Source organism: Podospora anserina, chromosome 1, assembly GCF_000226545.1.
Source record: "Podospora anserina S mat+ genomic DNA chromosome 1, supercontig 1".
In the NCBI taxonomy this organism is placed as follows: Eukaryota; Fungi; Ascomycota; class Sordariomycetes; order Sordariales; family Podosporaceae; genus Podospora; species Podospora anserina.
The window spans coordinates 1,028,888-1,051,604 of record NW_001914859.1 but is presented as its reverse complement, the minus strand read 5'-3'; the positions used below and the strand labels follow the sequence as shown (position 1 = coordinate 1,051,604).

The 22,717-nt window shown below is 52.7% G+C and overlaps 5 protein-coding genes across 5 annotated transcripts; 2 read left to right on the top strand and 3 right to left on the bottom strand.

Annotated features, from left to right (window-relative positions):
• Positions 1-2,177: 2,177 nt before the first annotated feature.
• PODANS_1_2910 (uncharacterized protein) lies at positions 2,178-4,485 on the bottom strand (the record flags this gene model as incomplete). The annotated part of the gene is made up of 2 exons (XM_001912451.1): positions 2,178-2,705; positions 2,788-4,485. 2 exons carry the CDS (start codon positions 4,483-4,485, stop codon positions 2,178-2,180), a joined length of 2,226 nt encoding a protein of 741 aa, XP_001912486.1.
• Positions 4,486-5,471: 986 nt separating this feature from the next.
• On the bottom strand, positions 5,472-10,184 carry PODANS_1_2900 (uncharacterized protein; the record flags this gene model as incomplete). Its single annotated transcript, XM_001912450.1, has 4 exons — positions 5,472-6,830; positions 6,885-9,565; positions 9,627-9,933; positions 9,987-10,184. 4 exons carry the CDS (start codon positions 10,182-10,184, stop codon positions 5,472-5,474), a joined length of 4,545 nt encoding a protein of 1,514 aa, XP_001912485.1.
• A 2,324-nt stretch (positions 10,185-12,508) lies between these two features.
• On the top strand, positions 12,509-13,135 carry PODANS_1_2890 (uncharacterized protein; the record flags this gene model as incomplete). Its single annotated transcript, XM_001912449.1, has 1 exon — positions 12,509-13,135. One exon carries the CDS (start codon positions 12,509-12,511, stop codon positions 13,133-13,135), a length of 627 nt encoding a protein of 208 aa, XP_001912484.1.
• A 533-nt stretch (positions 13,136-13,668) lies between these two features.
• On the bottom strand, positions 13,669-17,198 carry PODANS_1_2880 (uncharacterized protein; the record flags this gene model as incomplete). Its single annotated transcript, XM_001912448.1, has 2 exons — positions 13,669-13,754; positions 13,817-17,198. 2 exons carry the CDS (start codon positions 17,196-17,198, stop codon positions 13,669-13,671), a joined length of 3,468 nt encoding a protein of 1,155 aa, XP_001912483.1.
• A 2,659-nt stretch (positions 17,199-19,857) lies between these two features.
• PODANS_1_2870 (uncharacterized protein) lies at positions 19,858-22,051 on the top strand (the record flags this gene model as incomplete). Its single annotated transcript, XM_001912447.1, has 8 exons — positions 19,858-19,900; positions 20,080-20,157; positions 20,216-20,321; positions 20,384-20,494; positions 20,550-20,828; positions 20,902-21,151; positions 21,216-21,514; positions 21,568-22,051. The coding sequence occupies 8 exons, from the start codon at positions 19,858-19,860 to the stop codon at positions 22,049-22,051; spliced, it is 1,650 nt and encodes a 549-aa protein (XP_001912482.1).
• Between the last annotated feature and the right edge of the window lie 666 nt (positions 22,052-22,717).

The window sequence follows — 22,717 nt, the reverse complement described above, 5'->3', positions numbered from 1 at the left end:
GTTTAAGGATTGGCTGGCTGATGGGGGCAGGAGTGGGCTTTTAAGAGTTGTGCTTTGAGGGGGGGGGATGATGGGAAGACGACGGCGATCATACTGGGGGAGGAGGACGAGTTGGTCAATCCGGGGGAGTATGAGGAGGATTTGAAGCCGTTGTTGGAAGGGGGGAATGTGGTTTGGGAGGTGGTGAAAGGGGGGCATGATTTTCCTATGACTTGGGCGGAGGAGGTGTTGGGGGTCGTTTATAAAGTTTGGGGGTGGGAGTGATCATGATGGCGGAGGGTGGTGGGTTTGTATAATGCTGGGAATCGGGTGTTTTAACGTTGGTTGACTGTACGATCATGGCACCGGCCACCATCTTGCTGCCACGGGACTGGGTAGGAGAACTCTTTCAGGCTGGGCGCTGACTGAGTCAATGAGTACATCGGAAAAGATTGGAAGAAAGACATACACGCGAGCATGAGCTTACACCAAAAGAGCTAGGAGTAGTAGACCCAATAAAGGCCAACACCTACCTATTCACAGCAGAGCACGACTTGACTGTTTCTTGCTAATCTAGATTTGCGTAACTGTTCTCATGATTTATCACATAGCCCCGGCTGCATTGCTTCCATCCTCCATCAATCTGGAGAACCGATATCAAGAAATCGAGAGCATGATACGTCGCGCCCCGGGTGCTTTCGTCACAAGATCCACGTTCTCACCATGACCAGTACCTCGTTGTCACCAGCCTGCGAGTCTTCTGCCTGCCTGGGCAGCGTGCCGTGGATGTCTGCGATTAGCCTCGTGAGTAGGTGTAAAGGTACTCTGGGTTTTGGCCTCGGAAGACTACTGCCGTGGCACGGTTGTACCGGTCTGTCTGGTTGGCTATCGAAGGATAAGGGGAAGGTCAGGTTTGCGGGTTACAGACCGAGCAAGTGAGATTTTGTATAAACGCAACAGCTGAAATTTTTGGGCTGTGATTCTTACAAGCATTCGGCACGAGATAATGGCAAGGAACTACCAAGTTAACGACAGACAGGAGCGGACATCTTCAGCGTCCTATTAGAATCGACCTTTGCTCTCAAAAGCCACGGCGGTAGAGCGGTGACTTCTCATACGCGATCCTGGTGAGAAGGTCCTAAAGCGTTTGGGCTGAAGCCTACCCAGTGGCGTCACTTACGTAGGACCTCCAGGGCCGCCTCCAAAGAGCAGTTCAAAATTCTCACATGTTTCAAAGTCGAAATCTCTGCCCGTTGGGAGAAAACCCCACATCGCCACGGTGAGGATCAGCAATCTTGCCCTGACTGAAGTAACGCCTACCTACTACTGGTAACTGTGGTAGTTCCTTCATGAGTGAGCTGCTCGTCTCTCGTTAATTTAACATCGCGTGTCCTCAACAGCCCCAGTGAAATCCTCTGACCAGAACTCCTCAACAACAACATCACCATATGTCTCGCCCATAACCCCCCCAGTTTCTCCAGGTCCCCGATTGTGTCCTCCTTGGTAAATCATACGCTCCGGGTAGGTCTAGGTGGTAATCTGGTGTGTTTTTGTTGAGCCCGGGGTGCTACACTTGGAAGAAATGAATCCAGCAATCACCAAGCCTGCTGGTAAGGAGAGAGGGATGGCGTGAGTATGTTTTGGAACCATGAAACGCAACGGTGTTAGTCCGGATTGATCAAAAGCAGTCCATAGAAGGGTGTAGATGTAACCTTTCAGAAAACGCGGTTGTCTTGTGAAAGATAGCATATATATTCAAGTGTCAGATCTGATTTCTAGAGGCCGACAACTTTGACACTTGGAGAAGAAGAATAGTGTATGAGAGGACCAATGTTGCAGGTCGCCTGGGAAGAAAAAAAATACTAGATATATACTTGGAATAGTGTGGTGTCATGACAGAATTTGACTCACTTTTTTACAAGAGGCACCTTTCAGACCCATCACACAGCATGGCCAAACTTCACACAAAGCCTCACCAAACAACATAAACATTGATTCAAAGACCTCCTGCTATGACACCTCTACGACAAACAAATACACCATCTCACACCAAACGATATACCCACCCCTCCCCCCCAGCATCAAACAAAAACTAGAAAACTAGAACAAAAGGGGTTATTGTTACAAACCCGGGGTATATAAAACCAACGAAAACACAACAAACCACCTCCCTCCCTCCCCACAATCAATCCCAAGACTCAAATCTCATAAAAATAATCCTCATCCAACCCCTCCCGACTAGGCACCACCCCCGCCCCAGGAACCGGCCCGGCATACATCTGCTCCAACCTCACATTCAACAGCCTAATCTTCAACCCGTACTCGCTCACCAACGTCACCAGCTTGTTCGTCTCGGCCGTGATCGGCGTCTGATTCAACAACATGAGCAACCCGTCCAGCCACTCCGACGCCAAACTGTGGTTCAGCGGGAACAGCGTCAGGATCGGCTGCTCTTTTGGTTCCCCGTTCGAGGTGGCGGCGACGGCGCTTGTGCTGTTCCCCGCGACGCTCTCTGGCTTGCTGCCGCCGGGTATGTCCTCCACGAAGCTGTAAATCGTAATCTTGGTCGTGGGTTTGTGGACTTGCGCGCCATGACGGGAGGCAGTCGAGTTGGCAGCCGGGCTATCTGCAGCATCAGGATCTGCCACCGGCTCTGTTTCGTTCGGAGCGGAAACATTCGACACGACAGAGCTGATGGTGCTCAGATCAATCTTTTCCGTCAGAGCCTCGAGGCCAGGATCGTATGCAAGACGCTCAGGAAAGTCGGCATAGTGAAGGTAGCGCCGGTTGTGAGAGAGCTTGGCATACCGCCAGGGTTGATAAAGCCTTCTCTTCTGGTAGCTGTTTTCTCTCGAGTGGGCGTTGTTGTTGCGGGACATGGGCTTGGTAAACCACGAGCCCTGCAGCAGACACCGGATACGCTGCTCCTTGACAAACGACAGCGCCTCGTGTTTGAGCTCCTCGCGGACCTGGAAGAGATGCGTGCCCCATTGTGTCTTCAAACGATAGCTCCAACAGCTCCATCTGCAACTCCCTCAACCGACCAGCATCGTACTCTTGCAATTCATCCTCCACCTCCAGCACGTCCTTGGTTCTGCTAGCCTGGCCAACAACTTGCTCAATGAGAATCCTCACTAGCTCGGCCACCTTGTCAAAGTCCTCCCTCTGCGCCCCCGTAGCCTTCCACATACGAAAGAAAGCATGCAGCCCCGCTGTGTGAAGCCTCGACCACTGAAGCAGCAGCGGCTTGAACAGCCTGTCGTTGTTCTTCCCATCATTCAGAGCCAGATAACCCCTGATATCCTCCAAGTCAGACTTGTCCACCTCAAAGTGATCATACAAGATCATCGTCACGGCCAAACTCGCCCTCGCAACCGGACACCGTTCATTCAGCGGGTGCGTCGACTGCTCCAGCAACAACTTTTGAAACCCATCCTCGTTCTTCCTCACATAATCCGTCAGATCCATCATGCCCAAAAACCCCGCCGTCTCGAACTCGGCCGCCGGGCTCTCCGTCTCAAACCCCAACCTCCTCCACTTCTCCGGGTTATGCTTCCTGCTCGTCTTTCTCGTAGTGGTAGTGGTAGTCGCCGTCCCCTCCTCCTGCTGCGGCGGAATCGGCACCACCACACCCCCCGCAACCCCATTAACATGCCTCCGATCCGGCGCACTCGCCAAATGCAACCCCTTCAACGCCCGCCTGTGCTCCGGCCTCTCAAGATCAACCCTCACCTCCCTCCACTTCCTCAGCAAAACCTTTGTCAGCCCCTGAAACTCCAACAGCGGGTGCGCCAAATCTTGCAAACTCGAGCTCTGCAACAAATTATACACCGCCTTGATCAACCCCAAATCCTGCAACCTCTTGATAAATTTACTCCAATCCTCCCCCCCTCCCCCTCCTCCCGCCGCCGTTCCCCCTTTTGCCCCCCCGGTAGCCACCGTCCCACTAGCAACATCATTAACCACCGCATCCCTAACAAGCGCATTAATCAACCCCAAAGCATTCGCACAAAGCGCGTGATCCGCACTGTGCAACTGCTGAATCACCAGCTCGAAAAACTGTGGATAAACCGCCACGGCCGGCTTCAACGCCCGGAACCCAAACGTCCCCGGCACAACCCCCCCTTTTTGCCCCTGTCCAGGTTGATGCCCCACCACTCCTACCAGTATACTCATCGCCCCTCGCAGGATATTCACCAACGGGTTCGTCACCACCAATTCCACAACCCTCTCCACCAGCTCCCCCGCCCCGGCACCCTCGAATATATCCCAGCCCATGTCTACCTCCAACAGGCGGGAGAGAGACTGGAGGGAGTAAGCGAGGGTGTTGCCCCCCGTTGTCATGATCAGTCGGCGGAGGATGACCAGACCACCAGAGGATATAAACACGTCGGCAAAGGCCGGGTCGTTGATGCTGGATTGGAGCTTGAAGACGGCCATTTTGCGGGCGGCGTCCTCGTCCGAGGCGAGGCGGGAGAGGAGCGCGGGGATGTCGGCTTGGTCCATGATGGGCGGTGGATTCCCCTTCTTCTTTAGTATCGTGATGGATGTAATTTATGGGGCTCGGAGGTTTTTTTTTTTTTTTTTTTTTTAAAAAAAAAAAAAAGAAAAACCAGAATTGTCGTCGTTGTCGTGGTCGTCGTCGTCGCGGTGGTGGTTGTAGTGTCGACTAATACCGACTTCGTCTCGCTCGCTCTTGATCAGGTCGTTGCTTTCGTTACTGCCTGCGGACAGTTTGTACGTAGTGGTATCTTGTTCCTCGTCGTCGTGTCAAGACATCGCTGGTTTGTTTGTTTGTTTGTTCTACTCGTCACTTCAATCTGAACAGTTTGTCGTTCGCTAAATTGACGAAAGGAAAAAACAAAAAAGAGTGAACAAGAGCAAATTGTCGAGTTGTATTGTTCCCCACGAATGTCTGGCGCGCGCACCCCAGCTTCCGTGACCTGCCTGAACCACTGACGCACAGACCCCACCCACTCCAAGAAACGGAATTGGCCAATTCAACACCTGTCAAATCTTAGTCGGGTTCACCCCATTAATTCCCCGGCCGGCAGCGCAAAAAAAGAACTACCCCTGCCAAGACATTCTTCCAGAACATCACAAAAGAAAAAGGGGGCAGGTCTCCATCTATTTAATATCACATATCCTCCAATATTCATAAAAGTACTTTTCATTTCAACAGCACCGATAAAACTACCAGTAGCAAAAACAGGTATCATAAAAACCACCACTACCACCATCAATCACGCAATTAATAGCAACATTGCCACGACCATGACACAAACAATAAACAGTAGAAACAAAAATAAACCCTCAATCCAGGACTACCAGTTATTAACCCCAACCCTCCTCCCTTCTCGCCTCAGACTCCATGTGAATGCCATTTCCATCCCCCAAAAAAAAAACCTAATCAATTACCCTTTGCCCTTGCCCTTGTCCTTCTTACTCCTTCCCCATGAAAACTTGCGACGAACACTGCGACTGCCATCTAGTCATGACCCCGAAGAGCCCGGCACCTTCAGGTCCTTTTTGCTCAGAAAACTCCTCCTGATCCCCGACGTAGACTTGGGGCTGTCTGGCAGACCCTTCTCCTCAGTCGGAACGAATGAGCTCCTGATCCAGACAGACCCAGAACCAATCGACAGCTGCTTCTCCTGACCAGAGTTGGTCTCATCCACAAAGTAGAGAGTCTCGCCAAGCGGGTCGTCGCTACCGAAGGTGTGGTGCTCCTTGGCCTCTACCTTGAACTGAGCGTCTGGAGTGCACTGGATCTTGAACGTCTCATCGAACTTGATCGTGCCACTAGACGACTTGCGATGCTTGGTTTTGCCGACCTGCTTGGTCTTGCCGTCCTTGGTCTGCGTGATGATGACGTATACATCTGCCGACGGAGGGAAGCCGGTGGCGGAAACGACATTGAAGGTGGCAGTGCCAGAAGACGCTCCAGGGTAAATGGCACTGTGCACCGAAGAGGCACCCACACTCCTGGTTCTTGTGTGATGAAGGGTGAGACCGCCCGCGCCGTTGGCAAGCCCGGCAGTCTTGTCACCAGGAGGGCTTGGTGGTGCCTCTGGGATAGCCTCGGGGAATGAAAGACCGCCTGATCTCTTCAGTCCGCCGCCGGGCCCTGAGTCGGGGCCATTGGTAGTGATGATGGGAATGTCGGCCGAGCTGACAGACTCTTCATCATCATCATCCCTTCTGCCCGTAGCACTGCGGAACCCGCGCTTCAAGAAAGAGGCACCCTTGGCAACACCATGGCCCACAGCGGCACCACCCTTGAGAGGCACGCCAGCCACACCAGTAACGATTCTGCCTGGCACCGAGAAGGTACCAGTGAGGGTGGAAGTGCCCTGTCTTGTCCTGGTGACGTAGTCTGGCGTGAAGAGCAGACGGAGCCGCAGGGTGCCCGACTTTCCGTCCAGAGTGTAAGTGAACTGCTGGCCCCTGAATGGCTCGAGCTGCTCAAGGTTAATGTCAGCAGCGCCGAGGAAGTCAGGCTTGTCAGCGAAATCCCAATCCCAAACAGTCGCCTTGAACTTGGCCGCCGTTCTCGAGGGGATTGGAATCGTGAAGAACTCCTTCCACTCGGGATTGAGCGTCTTCTTGACCGTCTTGGTCTTGAACACTTCCACGCCGTTGAGCTCAAACTTGCAATAAGGGTCGCTCTTGCCGTTCGAGTCGGCAGATGGCAGGTTCTGGGCGTCCAACACATCGACCCGGAGATTACCCATGTTATTGATGCTCTCGCTGGGGTCGAGTGTCATCTGCACTGGCACATACTTGAGGCTGACCTGGATGGAATACACGTTTCCATCATCATCCTTCAGCTTGAGCACCGTTGGGTTGTTCTGAGGCTGTTAGCTGAAAGTCTAATCACGACTGACTGTAGCAAAAGCACTTACCAAGCATTGCTTGAGCGTATCAAGAGTATTTCCGGTAAGACGGGCCAGGACTCGTTCCTTTTTGCCCTCCTTGCTGTCCGTCTTCTCCGACACCTTGATGGTCAACTTGGAGAACTCCAGTTCACGAATGAAGCAGTCGCCAATCTCGTCAAAAGTCGTCTTTGACTTCTTGGCAACCGAAGAGGTATACGAAGGGAAGGCCATGTCGTCTACAAAGACCTCGATGCGGGTCTGACTCTTGGGCAAATCGGCCTCCATGAGCTTGAATATGATAAGACCAGACTCCTTCTTGAGCAGCTCCTGGGGTGTAAGGTAGACCTTGGGCGGCTCTCTGTTCTCATGCGATCTCCGGGAGGAGAATGTCGCCGAGAGGGGAGTACCGGGGGTCTTGGGCGTGAGAGGCGTCGCTGGCTCCTTAAGGTCAGCCGAGAACTTGCCGGCCTCGGTAGAGCGAGGAACATCCAAGCCAGACGAGGCATCGGATTCCTTTCCTTCTTCCTTCTCCTCATCTGCTGCTTCCTTTTCCTCCTCAAGCCTCTTCTTCTCCTTCTCGGCCTCTTCCTCGGGATCGGCAATGTTGAGAGTAGGATAGAAGGCGACAGTGTAAGTGAGGGTGCCCTTGGGTGTGCCCTTGTTGTGGATACGCAGGCCATCCTCGTGCTCCTTCTTCTCGTCGTGAACAAGCCACTCGCCAAGCTCACCCTGAACCATGTAGTCACCGGAGGAGATCTCCGTCAGACCAAGGCTGCGGTCTTTGCCCACGTTCTCAGAGTCCATGACCTCAAGCTGGAGGCGCTCTCTCGCCGAGTGTACGGGGATGTAGAGAACCTCGTCGAAGTCGGGATTGAGGTTGTTCTTGAACGTGACAGTACGGGCCTTCTCAATGCCCGACATGACGACGCGCACGTACGGGTCAGACTTGCCAAGAGCCTCGACATTACGAAGGTTCCTGGCATGCTTGAAGTGAAGGCGCAAAACACCAATGGGTGTTACGTAGCCGCCACTGCCAGTCGCAATACCCGAGATGGCCACCGGCCTCCATTGAGCCTGCATCTTGACACGGCCAGTCTTTGTACCAGCAAGATTGTACCAATCCTGTCCCTTTGCCATCAGTTCGAGCATGTCTTCCAGCTTGATCTGGTAGTTTCCAACAGTCTGATCTCCGGCAATGTCACGGTCATCCTTGATAACAACACCAAGCTTGGCATGCGCTTTGTCGGTGATGAGGAATTCCTTGGAGCCATTTTCGCCCCAAACAGGGTTGTTGGTGCGCTTCAGCTTCTTGGTAGAGTGGACCGCCTTTCCATTCAATGTGAGAGTCGCGTAGGGGTTGAGTTGGCCGATCATGCTCTTGCCACCATCAAGTTCCTTGGCCTGCTCAACCGTGAAGCGCAAGATACCCTGGTTAGACTCGGGAGCCGGCTCCAGGCTACCGTCCTCGAGCTTCTTAGGCTCCAAGACAGGGAAGAACCGGATATCGGAAAACAAAACCCCTCTTGCCTTGCCATCGTTGGTGAGTTCCAATCTTTCGTTCTCGTGCTCCCAAACCTCCTCGACGTTCTCGAGAGGGAAAGAAACCTGGGCAATCCTCTTGTCCTTGCGGAAATCGTTGAAATCAAAGATGTCAAAATCGAGCGAGTCATTAAAAGAAGTGATAATGATGTAGTGAGTCTCGTTCCAGCGGGGGCTGGCGTTCTCCTTGATAACCTTGGTCTGGGCGAGCACCTGTCTCCTGTTCAAAGAGAGCTGAACATAGGGATCAGGGGTACCGGCAAACTTGTCGGTGTTCTTGAGGCCTTGAGCACCGTGAAGAGTAACAGCGAGAACACCGATGGCCTGATCGACAGGAGTACCGGCGAGCATCTTGGCGACTTCGATGGGGAAAACATTGGGCGCATACATCATCGGGGCGAGAGTGCCGTGGATCTGCTCCATAATGAAGGTCTCCAAACCGGGAATGAAGTTGATGTCGAAACCAAACGTCTCACCACCAAGAGGCTTGCAGACGTAATCGATGGTCGGCCTCTCCAGGAAAGACATCTCAATCTTCTCGACGTGGGGAAAAGGGATCTGCAGCTTGATCTTGAGACGCATCAAACCGCTGAAAGCCATGTCCTCGACAATAACATCCAAACCCTTGCTGACCATGGCCTTTCCGATTCTGATCTCAAGCACAACCTTGGGGTTCACCTTGTTCTTGAGCTGGCGGGAAGTCATATCGGCGGTATCGTTGGGGGTGAAGCTGAACATCCAGTCCATAATGATAATATCATCCTCGGCCTTGGGGTACGTCTTCACATGTTCCATTCTCGGCGGCTTCGAACCCAAGGTAAAAGTCTTGAGCTTCAAGCTGTCCAAAAAGGCAGGGGTCGCATTGCTGAGAACTTGATCGACAGAACTGATAACGGTCTGCGCAAGGACTGGCTGGTAGATGGGCCAGAACTTGACCAAGAAAGAGTTAATCCATTCGACAGATTCGTTATCGGTTTCGAGCTTCTTGAGCGCAAGTTCACGAGTGATGTCGTCCCTGAAATTCCGGCGCACGCGGCGCAGAGAGGTGCGGTAATAAGTTGAGCAAGCTGCGCCAATGATGAATACCCAGGCGAGACCACCACCAAGAACAGCCACCAGCCACGAGGACAAGCAGGCAAAAGCAATGACAGCGGCGTTGTGATACCAGTCTATACCACACAAGTGTCAGCAAATTTGGCCCGGCATAGGGCAGTAAAGGGGGTTCCATACCTCCAAAGAACTTCTCGGGAATCTGAGTCTCTAGTAATGTCTGATGGTCGAGCATGCTCTCACCCTCGAGACTCGACTCAGCCGGCCACCCAAACCTGGGTTCCCAACCGGTCTTCTCCCACCAGTTGTCTTCGTCCTCCTCAACATGACCACCGACAATGACCTTGCCATTTTCGGCCTTGACCACCTCGAGTGCGCCAGCCTTGGACGGTGTGGGAAGGTCGATGACAGACTTGCTATCAGTATCAAGATCCGATGCGATGGCGACACCACCTGGGTTTCGGTGGAAACCTTCTGGTATAGCCTGTTGTATAACTTTGTGGTTAGCTTTGGGGGGATACACTCGTTGCCAAGAATAACACGTACAGCTTGAGCTTGCGCCTTCTTCTCCTCCGGGCTGGCGTCAGGGTTGAATGTGAAGGCCGTCACGCCAGCTCGTCGACTTTCCTCGACAATCTTTTGTTGGGCGTCATCAGCGGTGACCTTGCTGTCTGGATCCTGAGCAGCCTCGATAGCTCCCTGCTGCTTAAGCTCCGCGGCAGCAACCGCAGTCGCCATGGTCGTCTCTGTGTACACGCTGCTTCAGCAGCCACGCTTGCGTTGGTCAATTGGTTCAATGGCGGGGAAGAGGCAATGTCGGTTGGCCTAGGCCGATATTCCGAGTGTCTGTTGTCGGGTTGGCTGCCAGAGACAGAACCGGGGGAGCTCCGTCAGTGGGCGGCGGATTGCGGCACAAGCGACCTGGAAGCTCGCAAATGCTAGTGTGTGGAAGAAGGCTACTAAGGTAATGGATATCCAAGAACAAGACTCGAAGAAAAGAAAAAAGATGTGGCTGGAATCGCAGAAGTTGGGTCTACGAACCACCGGATAAGAGGCTTTAGAGAGTTGCTCAAGGAGAGGAGGGGGGGGGGAAACAGGAAGGGGAAAATGAAATTGAGCAACAGCAGCACAGCGAAGCCACAACCTGGCGTGGAGGTCTCTCAAACTGGAAGTGGAGGAGCTGTCCAAAAGCTGCGTGGGGCCTTGGCAAGGATGGGCCAGCTGGGACGGGGAGATCAGCAACAGATCGGGTGCTACGTCAGTAGGGACCTTACGCCGGGCGAGGATTGGTGGTGCAATTTGGGTCTTGGCTGGTCCCAAAAGGCAAGCTATCGTGGGCTTTGGAGAGCGCGAATTGGCTGGCGCAATTCCGAATTACGAATCCTGCACTGAGAGGGTTTTCCCAGATTCCCAGCCCAGCTGAGGGGTGCAGAGGTGGCTTGTTCATCGGTCGGCCCTTGCGCTAGAGAGTGCGAAGCTGCTATCGCGTCACCTTGGCACAGTCATGGCAATGTTTCTTGCTTGTGCCTTGTTCCGGTGTGCTCTGGACTGCTACAGTGTACGTCGCCGTAGCTGCTGTGTCGCACGACAACAGGTCTTCTTGGAATCTGCAGCTTGATAATTGATACCACATTGCATCATAAGTCGACCTTGGCCCTGAGGCCGCCCCGTCACTTCGGGTAGGCGCTAAAAGTATAGATCCCTGCCGAAAATCTCTCGACTACGAACCCACACGCAGGAGCCGGCGGGAAGAACACCGGCCGCCATCCCACCGGCGAGCCCGTGCTTCCGCTGTTCCCGTCTTTATGTTTTTTTTTCTTCCCTATCAAGATCCGAATACCCGGAACCCAGTCCGTTGAACCTGTCGGCAGACGAAGCGGTTGGAGAATGTCTCGAACAGCCACAACGATGATGCTGTCACTTGTGATTCCAGCTGGCTCGTGCGCCGTGAAATAACTCGTCATTCCTTGACCGTCGCAGCGCAATGTCGGCTCCCCTGCCTCCCCATCGCAATTTATCAACCGACACACGTGCCAGGTGGTAAACATGTGGACCAACACTGCGCAAGCGAAGCCCCTTTCTGCATCTCGGAAGCCAGCACAGAGACTCCAAAAAGGGGTTTGTTGTTGTCAATGGTAATACAGTTGTTCAAAAAGGTCTGGGGTGCTGTGTGCTGTGTATCAAGAAGCTCCCTCAGACACCGCCATTCGGGTAACTCGTGGTCGCCATAGGCCGAATGTGCTGTGTGTGCGTGCTGCCTCTCGCAGAAGATAGTCGGTGATGGCGGCATGTCTTACCTCGACTGCGGAGCCATTGGCCCTCATCATTGGCTGTTGCTGATCATGGCTGCCGATTCATCTGAGGGGAAGTTTGGTGACAGGAGGTTGGCTAAAAACGAGGCAATTTTCATATCTAGCCACCGCTAGCTCCCCCCACGATGGCTGCACGATCTCGGTGGCTGTGAGTGTGGTGAATGCCGAGGAATCCATAATTCATAACTGACCAAGCCCGATGAACATGGGACAACCTGTGTAGCCCGGAAAGAGAGTCAATTGTCGCGCAAAAGCTGAGGTTTTTCGTCAGACAAACAAAATGGTTGAACGGATGCCTCATGGTCTTGCCAGAGAATTGTAACAATTGCTCTGTCAGAGGTTGGATCAAGGGTCCAAATCAGTTCCAGATTGGAGATTGGGATCGATCGGAGTGGAACCCTGTCTGTTGACCGAGCTTGGCCAGAGCTTCCAGAAGCTTCAGCCACACACGTGTCACACAACTTTCAGCCTTGTTTCCCCCAGAATCTTAGTCAAACCAATTAGGGACCTAACGCCACATGTGGCAGCGCCAGGCTGAACAAGTGGATATTTTCCACTGCCTTGTGTTTCCTGCCGGACTGCAACGCCAAACACCAAACTTTCGTGTCGTCGCGAATCGCAATACACTTTTTCAGCCTCCCATTCGGTTCTCGCCCATCCATCCCCGCGAATCTATAACCAAACACTCGAACGATCTCACCACCATTACAAAACCACAATCACGACAAGAAAAATAACCAACCCGCCAAAATGGCCAACTTCCTCGCCTCCATCTTCGGCACCGAACAAGACAAAGTCAACTGCTCCTTCTACTACAAAATCGGCGCCTGCCGCCACGGCGACCGCTGCTCCCGCAAGCACGTCAAGCCCTCCTACTCGCAGACAATCCTCATGCCCAACCTCTACCAGAACCCGGCCTTCGACCCGAAGAACAGGATGAACCCCTCCCAGCTCCAGAACCACTTCGACGCCTTCTACGAGGACATCTGGTGCGAGATGTGCAAGTACGGCGAGATCGAGGAGCTCGTTGTCTGCGACAACAATAATGACCACCTCATCGGCAACGTCTACGCCCGCTTCAAGTACGAGGACTCGGCCCAAAAGGCCTGCGACGACCTCAACAGCCGGTGGTACGCCGCCCGCCCCATCTACTGCGAGCTGAGCCCTGTGACGGACTTTAGGGAGGCGTGCTGCAGGTTGAACTCGGGGGAGGGGTGCGTGAGGGGCGGGTTTTGCAATTTTATTCATCGTAAAAATCCCAGCCCGGAGCTGGAGAGGGAGCTGGAGTTGAGCACCAAGAAGTGGTTGAAGACGAGGCCGAGAAGCAGGAGCCCGACCAGATCGCCTAGCCCGGAGCCTACGAGGAGGAGATACTAGACTGGCTCTCTGAGGGGGGGCGAAGTCGATGTCAGAAGGCTGTGAGAGACTACGAGTAGAAGTAATCATCTCACCAGTCATGAAACTTTTCACGGAGTTGGGGCGTTAGACTGTATTTGACTTGGGCCCTCGTTTTTTGTCAAGCAGGCCTCGTTAAAGCCTGCGTACACATACACTTCATGTAATATACAAGCAGCGGTTACTTGCGAAAGGCAACTGAGCAACTGATGAAGGGAACTGAGCGACTGAAGAAGGTTCCAAAAAGAATTGCATGTTTTAATACTACCATACACATGACTGTAACGCGCTGTATGATGATGACCGTCTTGCTCTGTTTCCCCCATAATGCACCCTAAAATACTGCTTTCATTCCAACCAAGAGACTCATGTATCTTGCCCTGTCCTGTCGGTCCATCCGTGCTAGCAACATTAACTAATTAAATTTAGAGGATATATCTCGTGTGACCTGCTGAACAACCTCTTGAACCCCGTCTTGTTTTGATCTTTGAACGCCCCACCATCATGAATTCCACTTACTCCTTCGACCCCTTCATCTTTGGGATCAGCCTAGAGCCACCCTTGACTGGTGCAGGCAAGCATGCAGCAAGTTTATCACGTTCTGTAAAGCCACAATATTAGCAGATGAACAGGTTCGTCAAATCCCAGGCAGCATCAACTTACCAGCCTCATCCTCAAACACGATCGAAATATCATCATGCTCCCCGGGCAGCTCAGGTAAGTCCAAACACAAAAACGCTGCATCCGCCGCGTCCTGCGCTCCATCCATCCCAGCCTGCAGCACCTTCGGCAGCGGGAACTTGGCATCCACAATCTTGAGCCCGGCCTTCCCCTGCTTTCCAAAAGATTCAAACACATCTGTTCCCTTCAAGCTGAAGCCCATGCATTGTCCATGAGAAAAATCCGAAAAGAAGGCAAGAATCTGCGTGATTCCTTCTTGCTGCACCACCTGGATCCGAGTAGCACTGGCCTCCCACTTCTTGTGGATAGGCACCACCATTCGTCTGCGCGAGATGGCAAATGTTGCCGCAATCCCATCAAAAAGCACCTTGAACCCAGTGATAGCCATCTCAAAGGTGTGTAGGTCTTCCATCTTTGGAAACATGATGGTTCTGATGGTTGGCCTTTGCTTGATGGTATCCAGAGCCCTGGCCAGCCGTTGGGCCGATTCAGAGGAGACATTCGCCTCTGTCACGGCGAGCGTAATGTCCGCCTGCGGTTGACGGAAGACCATCATACAGCTCGGATTCTGTACGTCAAGGCGCATCTTAAGCTCCCCTGGCGCGACGTTAATCCGATCAGTCATCGTTCCGTCCTTGAACTCAAAGATGACCCGCAGCTTATCAGACAACACACAGTGCGCAGCCCGGTCACCGTCTGTGTCCTGGTTGATGACCCTGACTTTGTTCCAGTTGAGGTTGGAAAGTGCCGTTAGTCCTCCATCTTGAGAATCGCCAAACCTCTCCGAGATCCAAGCTCCCTTCAGCGGAGACTCGCAGAATATCGACTCCTCCCGATGCAGTGCAGTCCCAATGAGTAGTGTGTGCATCCGGACTCTTTCCTTTTCGTCAGCAAAAGACATGACCATGCTCCCTTTAAGACGACCATTCTCGAAACGCAGGGAAAGCGAGGGCTCGTTGTTGTCGCTGCGTAAGAATCCAAACCGAATAGGTGCCTCAGGGCTGTACAGCTGGTTGACGCCACTGAGAGTCTTCGTCCTTGGACCTGTGATGACTGCTATCCGGAAACCTCTGTGATATGTGCGAGGACCGGTTGCCGCGCCTTCTTTATGCAACCTCTCAAACATGGCAATCTCGCAGTTTGGAGCCGGCTCTTTCGGAAACTGTCTGGCCTGCGGGTCGTTATCGAAGTACTGAAAAGACCGGAGGGTTGATCTGAAGACGCAAGCTTCGTCTTGCTTCGGGTACAGGGTGGAATGTACTTTGTTACTGAACTCGTACATGCTTCGCAGGGTCTGGAAGGCTGGTTGAGAGCACTGTATCATAACAATAAAGCCTCGTGGCATGGCGACTTCCAAAGTGCAGCTGTCTGAACGCCAACGAACATCTTCCCATACCGGTCCGGTGCTCTTGTTGCCAGAGATCCGTAGCTGAACAGCTCCATTCTGGCTTGCGGCCACAAACAGAATATCAGGCTGCGATTGGGGTCTGACAATCGATATGAAACATGGCAGATGAATGCGCTGCGCTTCTCGTCCTTTCTCCATCAAGAAGAGACTGACTTGGAACCGGCCAAAGCAGAATGCAGAGGGAGAGTCGCCCAGTGGTAGCGTTTCAAGGATGCTCATGCCAGAGCTGGCCAGCTGATTTTGTGAGAGAGCCAAGCTGGATGACCCCCAAAGCATGGACTTGAGATCGCCTGGCAACTGAGGATATTCCAACCAAATGGTTCGATCGAGGGTTTGTGGTAGAAAGGGCTCTTCTGGCGGCAGGAAACCATTTCGCTTCATTGACACCGACAGCTTCCGAAGGCTCGACGCAAGAGTGGCACGCACGTCCTCCGCTTCCCTGTCAACTGGACTACGCCCGCTGTTGACAATCTCAGGCATGATTTCCTCCAACAGCCAGTATCCCTTCGCCAAGTCGGTATAAGCCTGTTGTTTACAGATTTCATTCTTCATCTGAGATTCCGGGGTCGAGGGTCGGTCTCGAATGGCATTCTCAAGGGCCATTCTACCAGTCAAAAACCACCAAAGAGACGCCCTGGCGAGTTCATTCGGCGTACAGGCGAGCAATGGCCGTACACTTTCTGCGTGTAACCGGAACAGTTCAAAGAGGTGACGAGTGCGCTCCACAAACGTGTTCATGGCATCGTCGGCTGCTGCTGACACAACATCTTGGAAGCTAGAGCCCCCCATTAGAGGAGTGACTGGCAACGCGTGATCTCCCAATTTGCTTCCTTGCCTCGCTGCAAATGGATGATGGAAGCTCGAGGCTGCTGAGATTGCCGAGACTGCGGACACAGGACTATGCGCATGTTGTCTTGCTGCATGTTTTAGTCTCTCTGGCGAGTTTGTTTGTGGCATTGACGGTGTGTATGGCGGTGGGGCATGCTCTGGCGGTGGTGGCGGAATAGGAGATGGATGAGGTCGTTGTCTTTTGGCTGGAATTGGCGGTGGTGCTGAGGTTGGAGGGTTTGGCGACGGCTGTGGTGGGAATCGGGGTGTTTGAATGGGCTCTGGTGACGCAGTCATGGCCGATCCGGGCTCTGGCTCTGGTGGTGTAGGTGGTGCAGCCTCTGCTTCGTCCCACTTGGACTTGTCACCAGAAGCAGCTCTAACCGCCTTGACAAACGCCTGTCCTTCGGCTTCCCGCATTTCAGCCTGCTGAATTTCTATGAATGACCTCCGCCTCTCGTCATGATCCACCATGGGATTTGCCAGGAGCCGAGCGGATGGGTTTCTCGAAGCAGACATATCTGAGTCGGGGGAATCCGAGGTCGTGGAGAAACCTGTCTGGGTGCGTCGGAGAGGTGCTGGGTCAAACGTCCCCGGGCTTGGTTGAGCTTCTCGGATCGGCAATCTTGGACTGTTACCGAGATCGGTATGACGAGGAGGAATCGGAGAAGGTGGCGGCCTTGCTCTGCGACGTTTCGAGATCTCGATGGTTGGTACTTCGCAGATGTCACCACCCTCGCCCATAACCTCAGGGGGTGTTTCTGCAAATCTAAGAACCAATCCCCTTCTGTTAGATTTGCTTTTCTTGGGACTACCATTTTGGGATCGTATGGAAAGGGATTGTTGCGAGTTGTTGCTTCCGGTCCCCTGAACCTGAAGCGCATTGGTGTATCGCGAAATGCTCTTGGTGTCGAGTTTCGCGAGCATGGGAGGTGCCGCATGGGTGACTTGTAATGTGTCGCCAGGACCATGGAAGAAGTCGTTTAGGTCACGAGAATCAGCGGCACCCTGTGACCCCTTTCGGTCTCGATCTCGGTCGCGTCCAAAGAGCTTCCCCATAATTCGACCCCTTTTTGATCCCTTGCCATCATCCTGCACAGAAATGGCGGGGGGTTCGTTCTCCATCATTGAGCTTGTACTCGTTCACGTTGTCCAGTCGTTGTTGCTGCTGCGTGTGGGCAGGAAATTGCCGGTCGTACTGGCAAGCTGGCTTCCACGACCGGAACGGAAGGCGGGCATGTGCTCGTCGTCGATGCTCTGGCAGCCCAACAATGTATTGTGGAGCTGCCGACTGGACCCTTTCGTATGGGCTTCGTGGGTGGGCATGTGGCTCGATCGAGCCCAGAGGTGACGGATCGGGCAGCCGGGTTCGAGGAGAATGGTGTGAGAGAGGACAAGTTTTATGTTCAATGGGAAAAATGAGACAAAGTTGTGGTGGTTCGTGGACCCGTGGTGTGTGGTGCGGGCCTGGGATGAACTGGACGTGCGGGAAACCTTGCTGCTGCGAGGGTTGATGTTAGCGGGTAATGCGGGGCACCAGGGCTGTCCAGCGAGGTACCATACCGCCAGTGATGCAAGGGAATTACTTCCTAAACTGGGAGACAGCCGCTCAGCAGTGGATGCACCTGAACTGCGTCTTGAGAGAATGGAAATCCAATGCCCGCGCCTCAAAAGTCCGGACTCGTGTGTTACTACTCCTTTGCGAGCTGGCCAACGAAGCAGGCAAGCAATTGCAGAAGGGAGGGAAGCTTACCCTCTCGTCACACTCTTTTTTCCATGTCTTTGTCTTGTTATGTCCTGGCCGGTCCACCCCCATTTCTGTCTGCTGAAGATCTCGAGGTGAAGCTGGCTGGAGATGGCTCAATGTTTCAGGGTCGAGAACGGGCCCATCTTCCCGCTGCAGTAGTCCCCTCCAGTCTCCACGTTCGTGACTTGGGCATCCATTGGCTGTTTCGTCGGCCAAGCAAGCACCTGGTTGGCTGGGTTCCCTTGATAAAAGACTTCATCAATACGAAGGCAGCGTGGAATCGTATACTAAGGCCCTGATGTAACGGTGCATTAAGCGTGCAGCTGAACTTGATCTTCACGAGATGATATTTTGGGGGTTTTGTGTGCTGGTGTCGTACTGCCCTGCCCTGCCCGGAACCTGGACCGGGCATGCTGCAAGACGGCCAAGCAGCGGTATCGATGGCTTTTAGCGTGCCCACGCCTGAAACGGCACTGGGGGCCGTCTATCCATGTCGATCTGCGGCTCCAGGAATTCAACGTCAAAAGAAGGGTTCATCATCCGTAATCAAGGTAAGGAAGGGGCAGGGCGTACCTGTACTACCTAACCTGTGATGATATTGATGTCTAGAAAGAACTGGTTTATCTCCTGCTTGAAAATCATGTCTCGACCTGCTCGGCTGATGCAGTAATTATCAATGATCCCTTCATTTTCAACATGGTGAGGAACCATCTGAAGTTTTGCACTAGCCCACAGGCATGGGCTTCAGGTCCCCAGACCACCATTCGGCCGCCTAGGCAGTTGGGCGAGTCTGGACCAAGGCGGTATCTGGAATTCCTATGTGTTGTGCAACCTCAACCGGTGCTGTGATTCATGTCAGTCGATGCTTCCATCTATAACCTCAGTGACATCGGTTTCCAGACTGAGCCCTACACATCTGTTGTGACTGGTGAGATTGAGCGAGGAATCGAGATAGTTGACGACCATGGCAGGAAGAATGATCTAAAAACACGTACCCTCAGATGTTATGCCTGCTATATATGTAAGTGCTGGCGCTACACGAATAGATACCCTGGTTACAGTATATATATGCATCTTCGTCTTTCGATGAGACATGCACAAAGATATGAATTCAAGCCTGGGCCAGTATCGTGAGGGTTAGGGTTGCACGATACCATGAGCTGCGGTAACTAGTTGTAGTCCCCGGGTCGACCTTGCCGGATCATGGGTGCACCGTAGACCGATAAGAATCCACTTCAACTCCGCCATCACCGATCTTGATCGTTCCCGTTGACGGGTACGCCGGCGCATGTGTTCGAATGCCGCCGCTACAGCTGTCATGACGGTGGCGGCACAAAGAACAGCGACTTCCTGCGGGGTCGGACTGAACCCCTCTTCCGTCCCTCACCCCCACCACGTGGGTAGCATGGCATGGAAGAAGAATCTCTTCCAAAGTCTTCGATCCAAGACATTTAGAAGAGCACTTGCAGATGCTTTATGGTGTAAAAGAGGGCACATATTCGGAATCATCTTTCCAGCTGCCCTCTTTGGAAAGGCCTCGTGGTCTTGGGGCGCATGAGGTGTCGTCTAGGCGTTGCCGGCCTCTCACCGCGCTTGATGTACTGAGTGTCTTTGATGTCCATCAAATCTGTTGCCCAACAAATGATGTAAAAGGCGCCTGTTGACAAGGACCCCACGTCATTGCTCCCCTGGTCCAGACCCTCCACCCAGCTCCCTGCCCCGCCCCGGCCGTTCTGGCAGCTGCGAATCCCGCTCGTCATCCGGAGCCTGGTGTTGCCTGTGAAGAGATCAACGACGTAATTTTTTCTGTTTCCTCTTGCGAAGCCTCTAGGCACCAGAATTCGACCTTCTCCTGGCTTCGCAACACCATAGCGCAGCAATACCGTGCCGAGTACAAGATACTCACAACTCTTCCGACCCTCCATCGTGCATCCTACCCTCCAAATCTCCACTTTTCTTTATTTTCCTCAACATTTTTCTGCCGAAAAGGCCGCGAGTAGTGGTGAAGTCGAAAGGAAACAGAAGTCTGAAACTATGGTCATGGGACTCGTCTCCGGGCGCCGAAGGGCAACCTCTAATGCTAGTGAGTCGCATGCGATTCCACTTTGTCAAGAGCCTATTTTGAGCAGATGCATCATGTAGACGGCGAGCCAGTTGAAGTTCATCACCGGCGCACCGACAGCATCACCAAGGGAGGCAAGAGACTGGACATCCGGGATCATATATGACCATATTTGTTGCTAACATGCCGCTTCTTCGTAGGCAGCCGAGGATCCTCTGTCGACGGATCAGACCCTATCGAAGATGATACCCTCGTAGTCGAGCCCGATCAGGGCAACGGTCTGTCACCCACTCCAGGGCTATCCGGTCATATACGCCTACTGACACCGGTATCCAGTCCTTTCCCACATCATATCCCAGTTGAGACCTGGTGCCGATCTGAGTAGAGTCGTTCTGCCTACCTTCATCTTGGAGCCCCGTTCCATGCTGGAAAGGATCACAAAGTACGCCTGCCTCCGCTACTCAAAGGAACAGAGAGGAGGACTGAAGCTGACAACCGCTATAGCTTTATGTGCCATCCCGAAATGCTGCTGCCGATTCCTCAGATTGAAGATCCGGTCGAAAGATTTTTAGGCGTTGTCAAATTCTACCTGAGCGGCTGGCACATTCGCCCTCCGTGAGTCCCTTTGATATCTAACCAGTCATGCCTGTTTACTAACCCGCCTGTTTAGTGGTGTCAAGAAGCCTTTGAATCCCATTCTGGGCGAGATTTTCTCGTGCTACTGGGACTTCCCCGACAACACCAGAGCGTACTACATTTCTGAGCAAACCTCTCACCATCCTCCAAAGTCGAGCTACTTTTATATGGTACCTGGTCACCACATTCGGGTGGATGGGACGCTAAAACCCAGGAGCAAATTCCTGGGTAACTCCGCCGCTAGCATGATGGAAGGCATTGCCATCTTGACCCTCCAAAATCGCGGCAAGGATCCTACCAAGGGAGAAAGATAGTAAGCATATGCACCCTATGTTCCGGCACTGCTGCAGCTTCGCACAATGCACTTACACAATTCGACTATTTAGCATCCTCACCCAGCCGAACATGTACGCAAGAGGTATTCTCTTTGGTAAAATGAAATATGAGCTGGGAGATCACAGTTATGTGAGATGTCCAGAGACCGGCCTTGTTGCCGACATTGAGTTCAAGACCAAGGGCTGGGTCAGCGGCACGTATAATGCCATTGGTGGAACGGTGAAAAATGAGGAAACGGGCGAGGTGCTCTATGAGCTTTCAGGACTGTGGAGCGAAGAGATGTTTCTCAGAAACGTCAAGGTACGTGATTTTGAGCGCCGCTATGATGCACAATGCTAAAACCCTACAGACTGGCCACAAGGAGATGTTCTTCAACGCCACGAAGTCAAAGCATAGTCCCCCTCTGAGCCGACCGCTTGAGGAACAAGAAGAACGAGAATCTCAAAGGCTGTGGGCTAAGACTGCCCAAGCAGTCAAAGAACGTAACCATGAGCTGGCAACCGACGAAAAGACGAAAATCGAGGAGACCCAGCGCGAAGAGGCTGCTTTGAGAGCAAATGAGGGTGTCGAATGGCACCCCAGACTGTTTAGGAGAGTTAGAGGCGGTCCTGGCGGATCCGAGGAAGGCGAGGAAGATCTCGAGTGGATTATCAATGCTCAAATGTTTGACGCCATCGTCGGTCAATTTGAGGGCACAAGCTAACAACTGTGTACAGAGACGGAAAGACACCAGAGAAGCAGGCGGCCCAGATCATGGCCATCTATCCAATCATCCCAGGCCAAAAATGTGAGAAAAGGATCGTGATACCACCAAGAGCATCATTTTCTGAGTCACGCCCTCAGACAGCCCACAGCAATGACAGCAATCTCATCAATCTCAACAATGACGGACCATCAGCCGATGACAGCAGAGCACCGGCCCTGACCCCGACCCTACCAACCAAGATTTCGGAAGATTCTATGTCCACGAAAGCAAGCAGTGTTTCATTGGAACAAATTCAAGGGGAGAAGCCTCCCTTGGACCCCAACCATCGCAGTACAGCAGAGATTCAGACAATGTTGGCTGCAACAGGCGACAAGGCTAAGGCCGGGCCGCTAATTGACTTCCACGACGACATGAAGAAGGCCTTGCCTGCGAATCCCAAGCGAGCCGACACAGAAGACTCACAAGATGACGTCTTTGTTGACGCCCAGGGGTAAAACACTCGGCATCATCATGGGCGTTTTTTAAACTGTAGTTTTTTTCTTTCAAGTCTATAGCATCATGGTCTGGTGGGCATAAGCATACATCATAACAAAAGGAGGATTGGAAATGGTTCTACCAGGTCAATGTCAAAGTGGAGATTGGTGAGTGTAGGCTCTAATCATTTTTCCTTGGTCGATCAACAGTAGACAATGATACCTGGTGGAAACAAAGGAAGGAAAGGAGGGAGGCGCTTTTGGCATTTTGATTCTGGCACATGGGCTCTACCCCGGCCATTCATTCAGTGTGGGGGACATTTTTGTTTTGTTATTTCTGGTTTGGGATCAACTCCTGGGAAATGCAAATCATGAACATTCAGAACTCGTGTGTCTTGTGTGATGTGTGGTTGCCCCTGAGCCGCCTCTGGGTCACTGCGTCAGCCTTTTCCTTCCTGCTGGTGGCACAGTTTATTTCACACTTCATGAGGAACATAGTCTATAACGTAGCTAAGGGTTAGGAAGTTTACGTTGTTGTGTATTAGTCGTCCATGGTGTCCTTGGTCAAGTCATTCCTTCCCTCAACTCAAGAAATCCACCATTAGTAACACGCCTAGATACCTACCGTACTTTCCTTGGTTTTGCTTTTAATTCTCCAGCGCCCTTGACCAACCTTGATTTCAATCT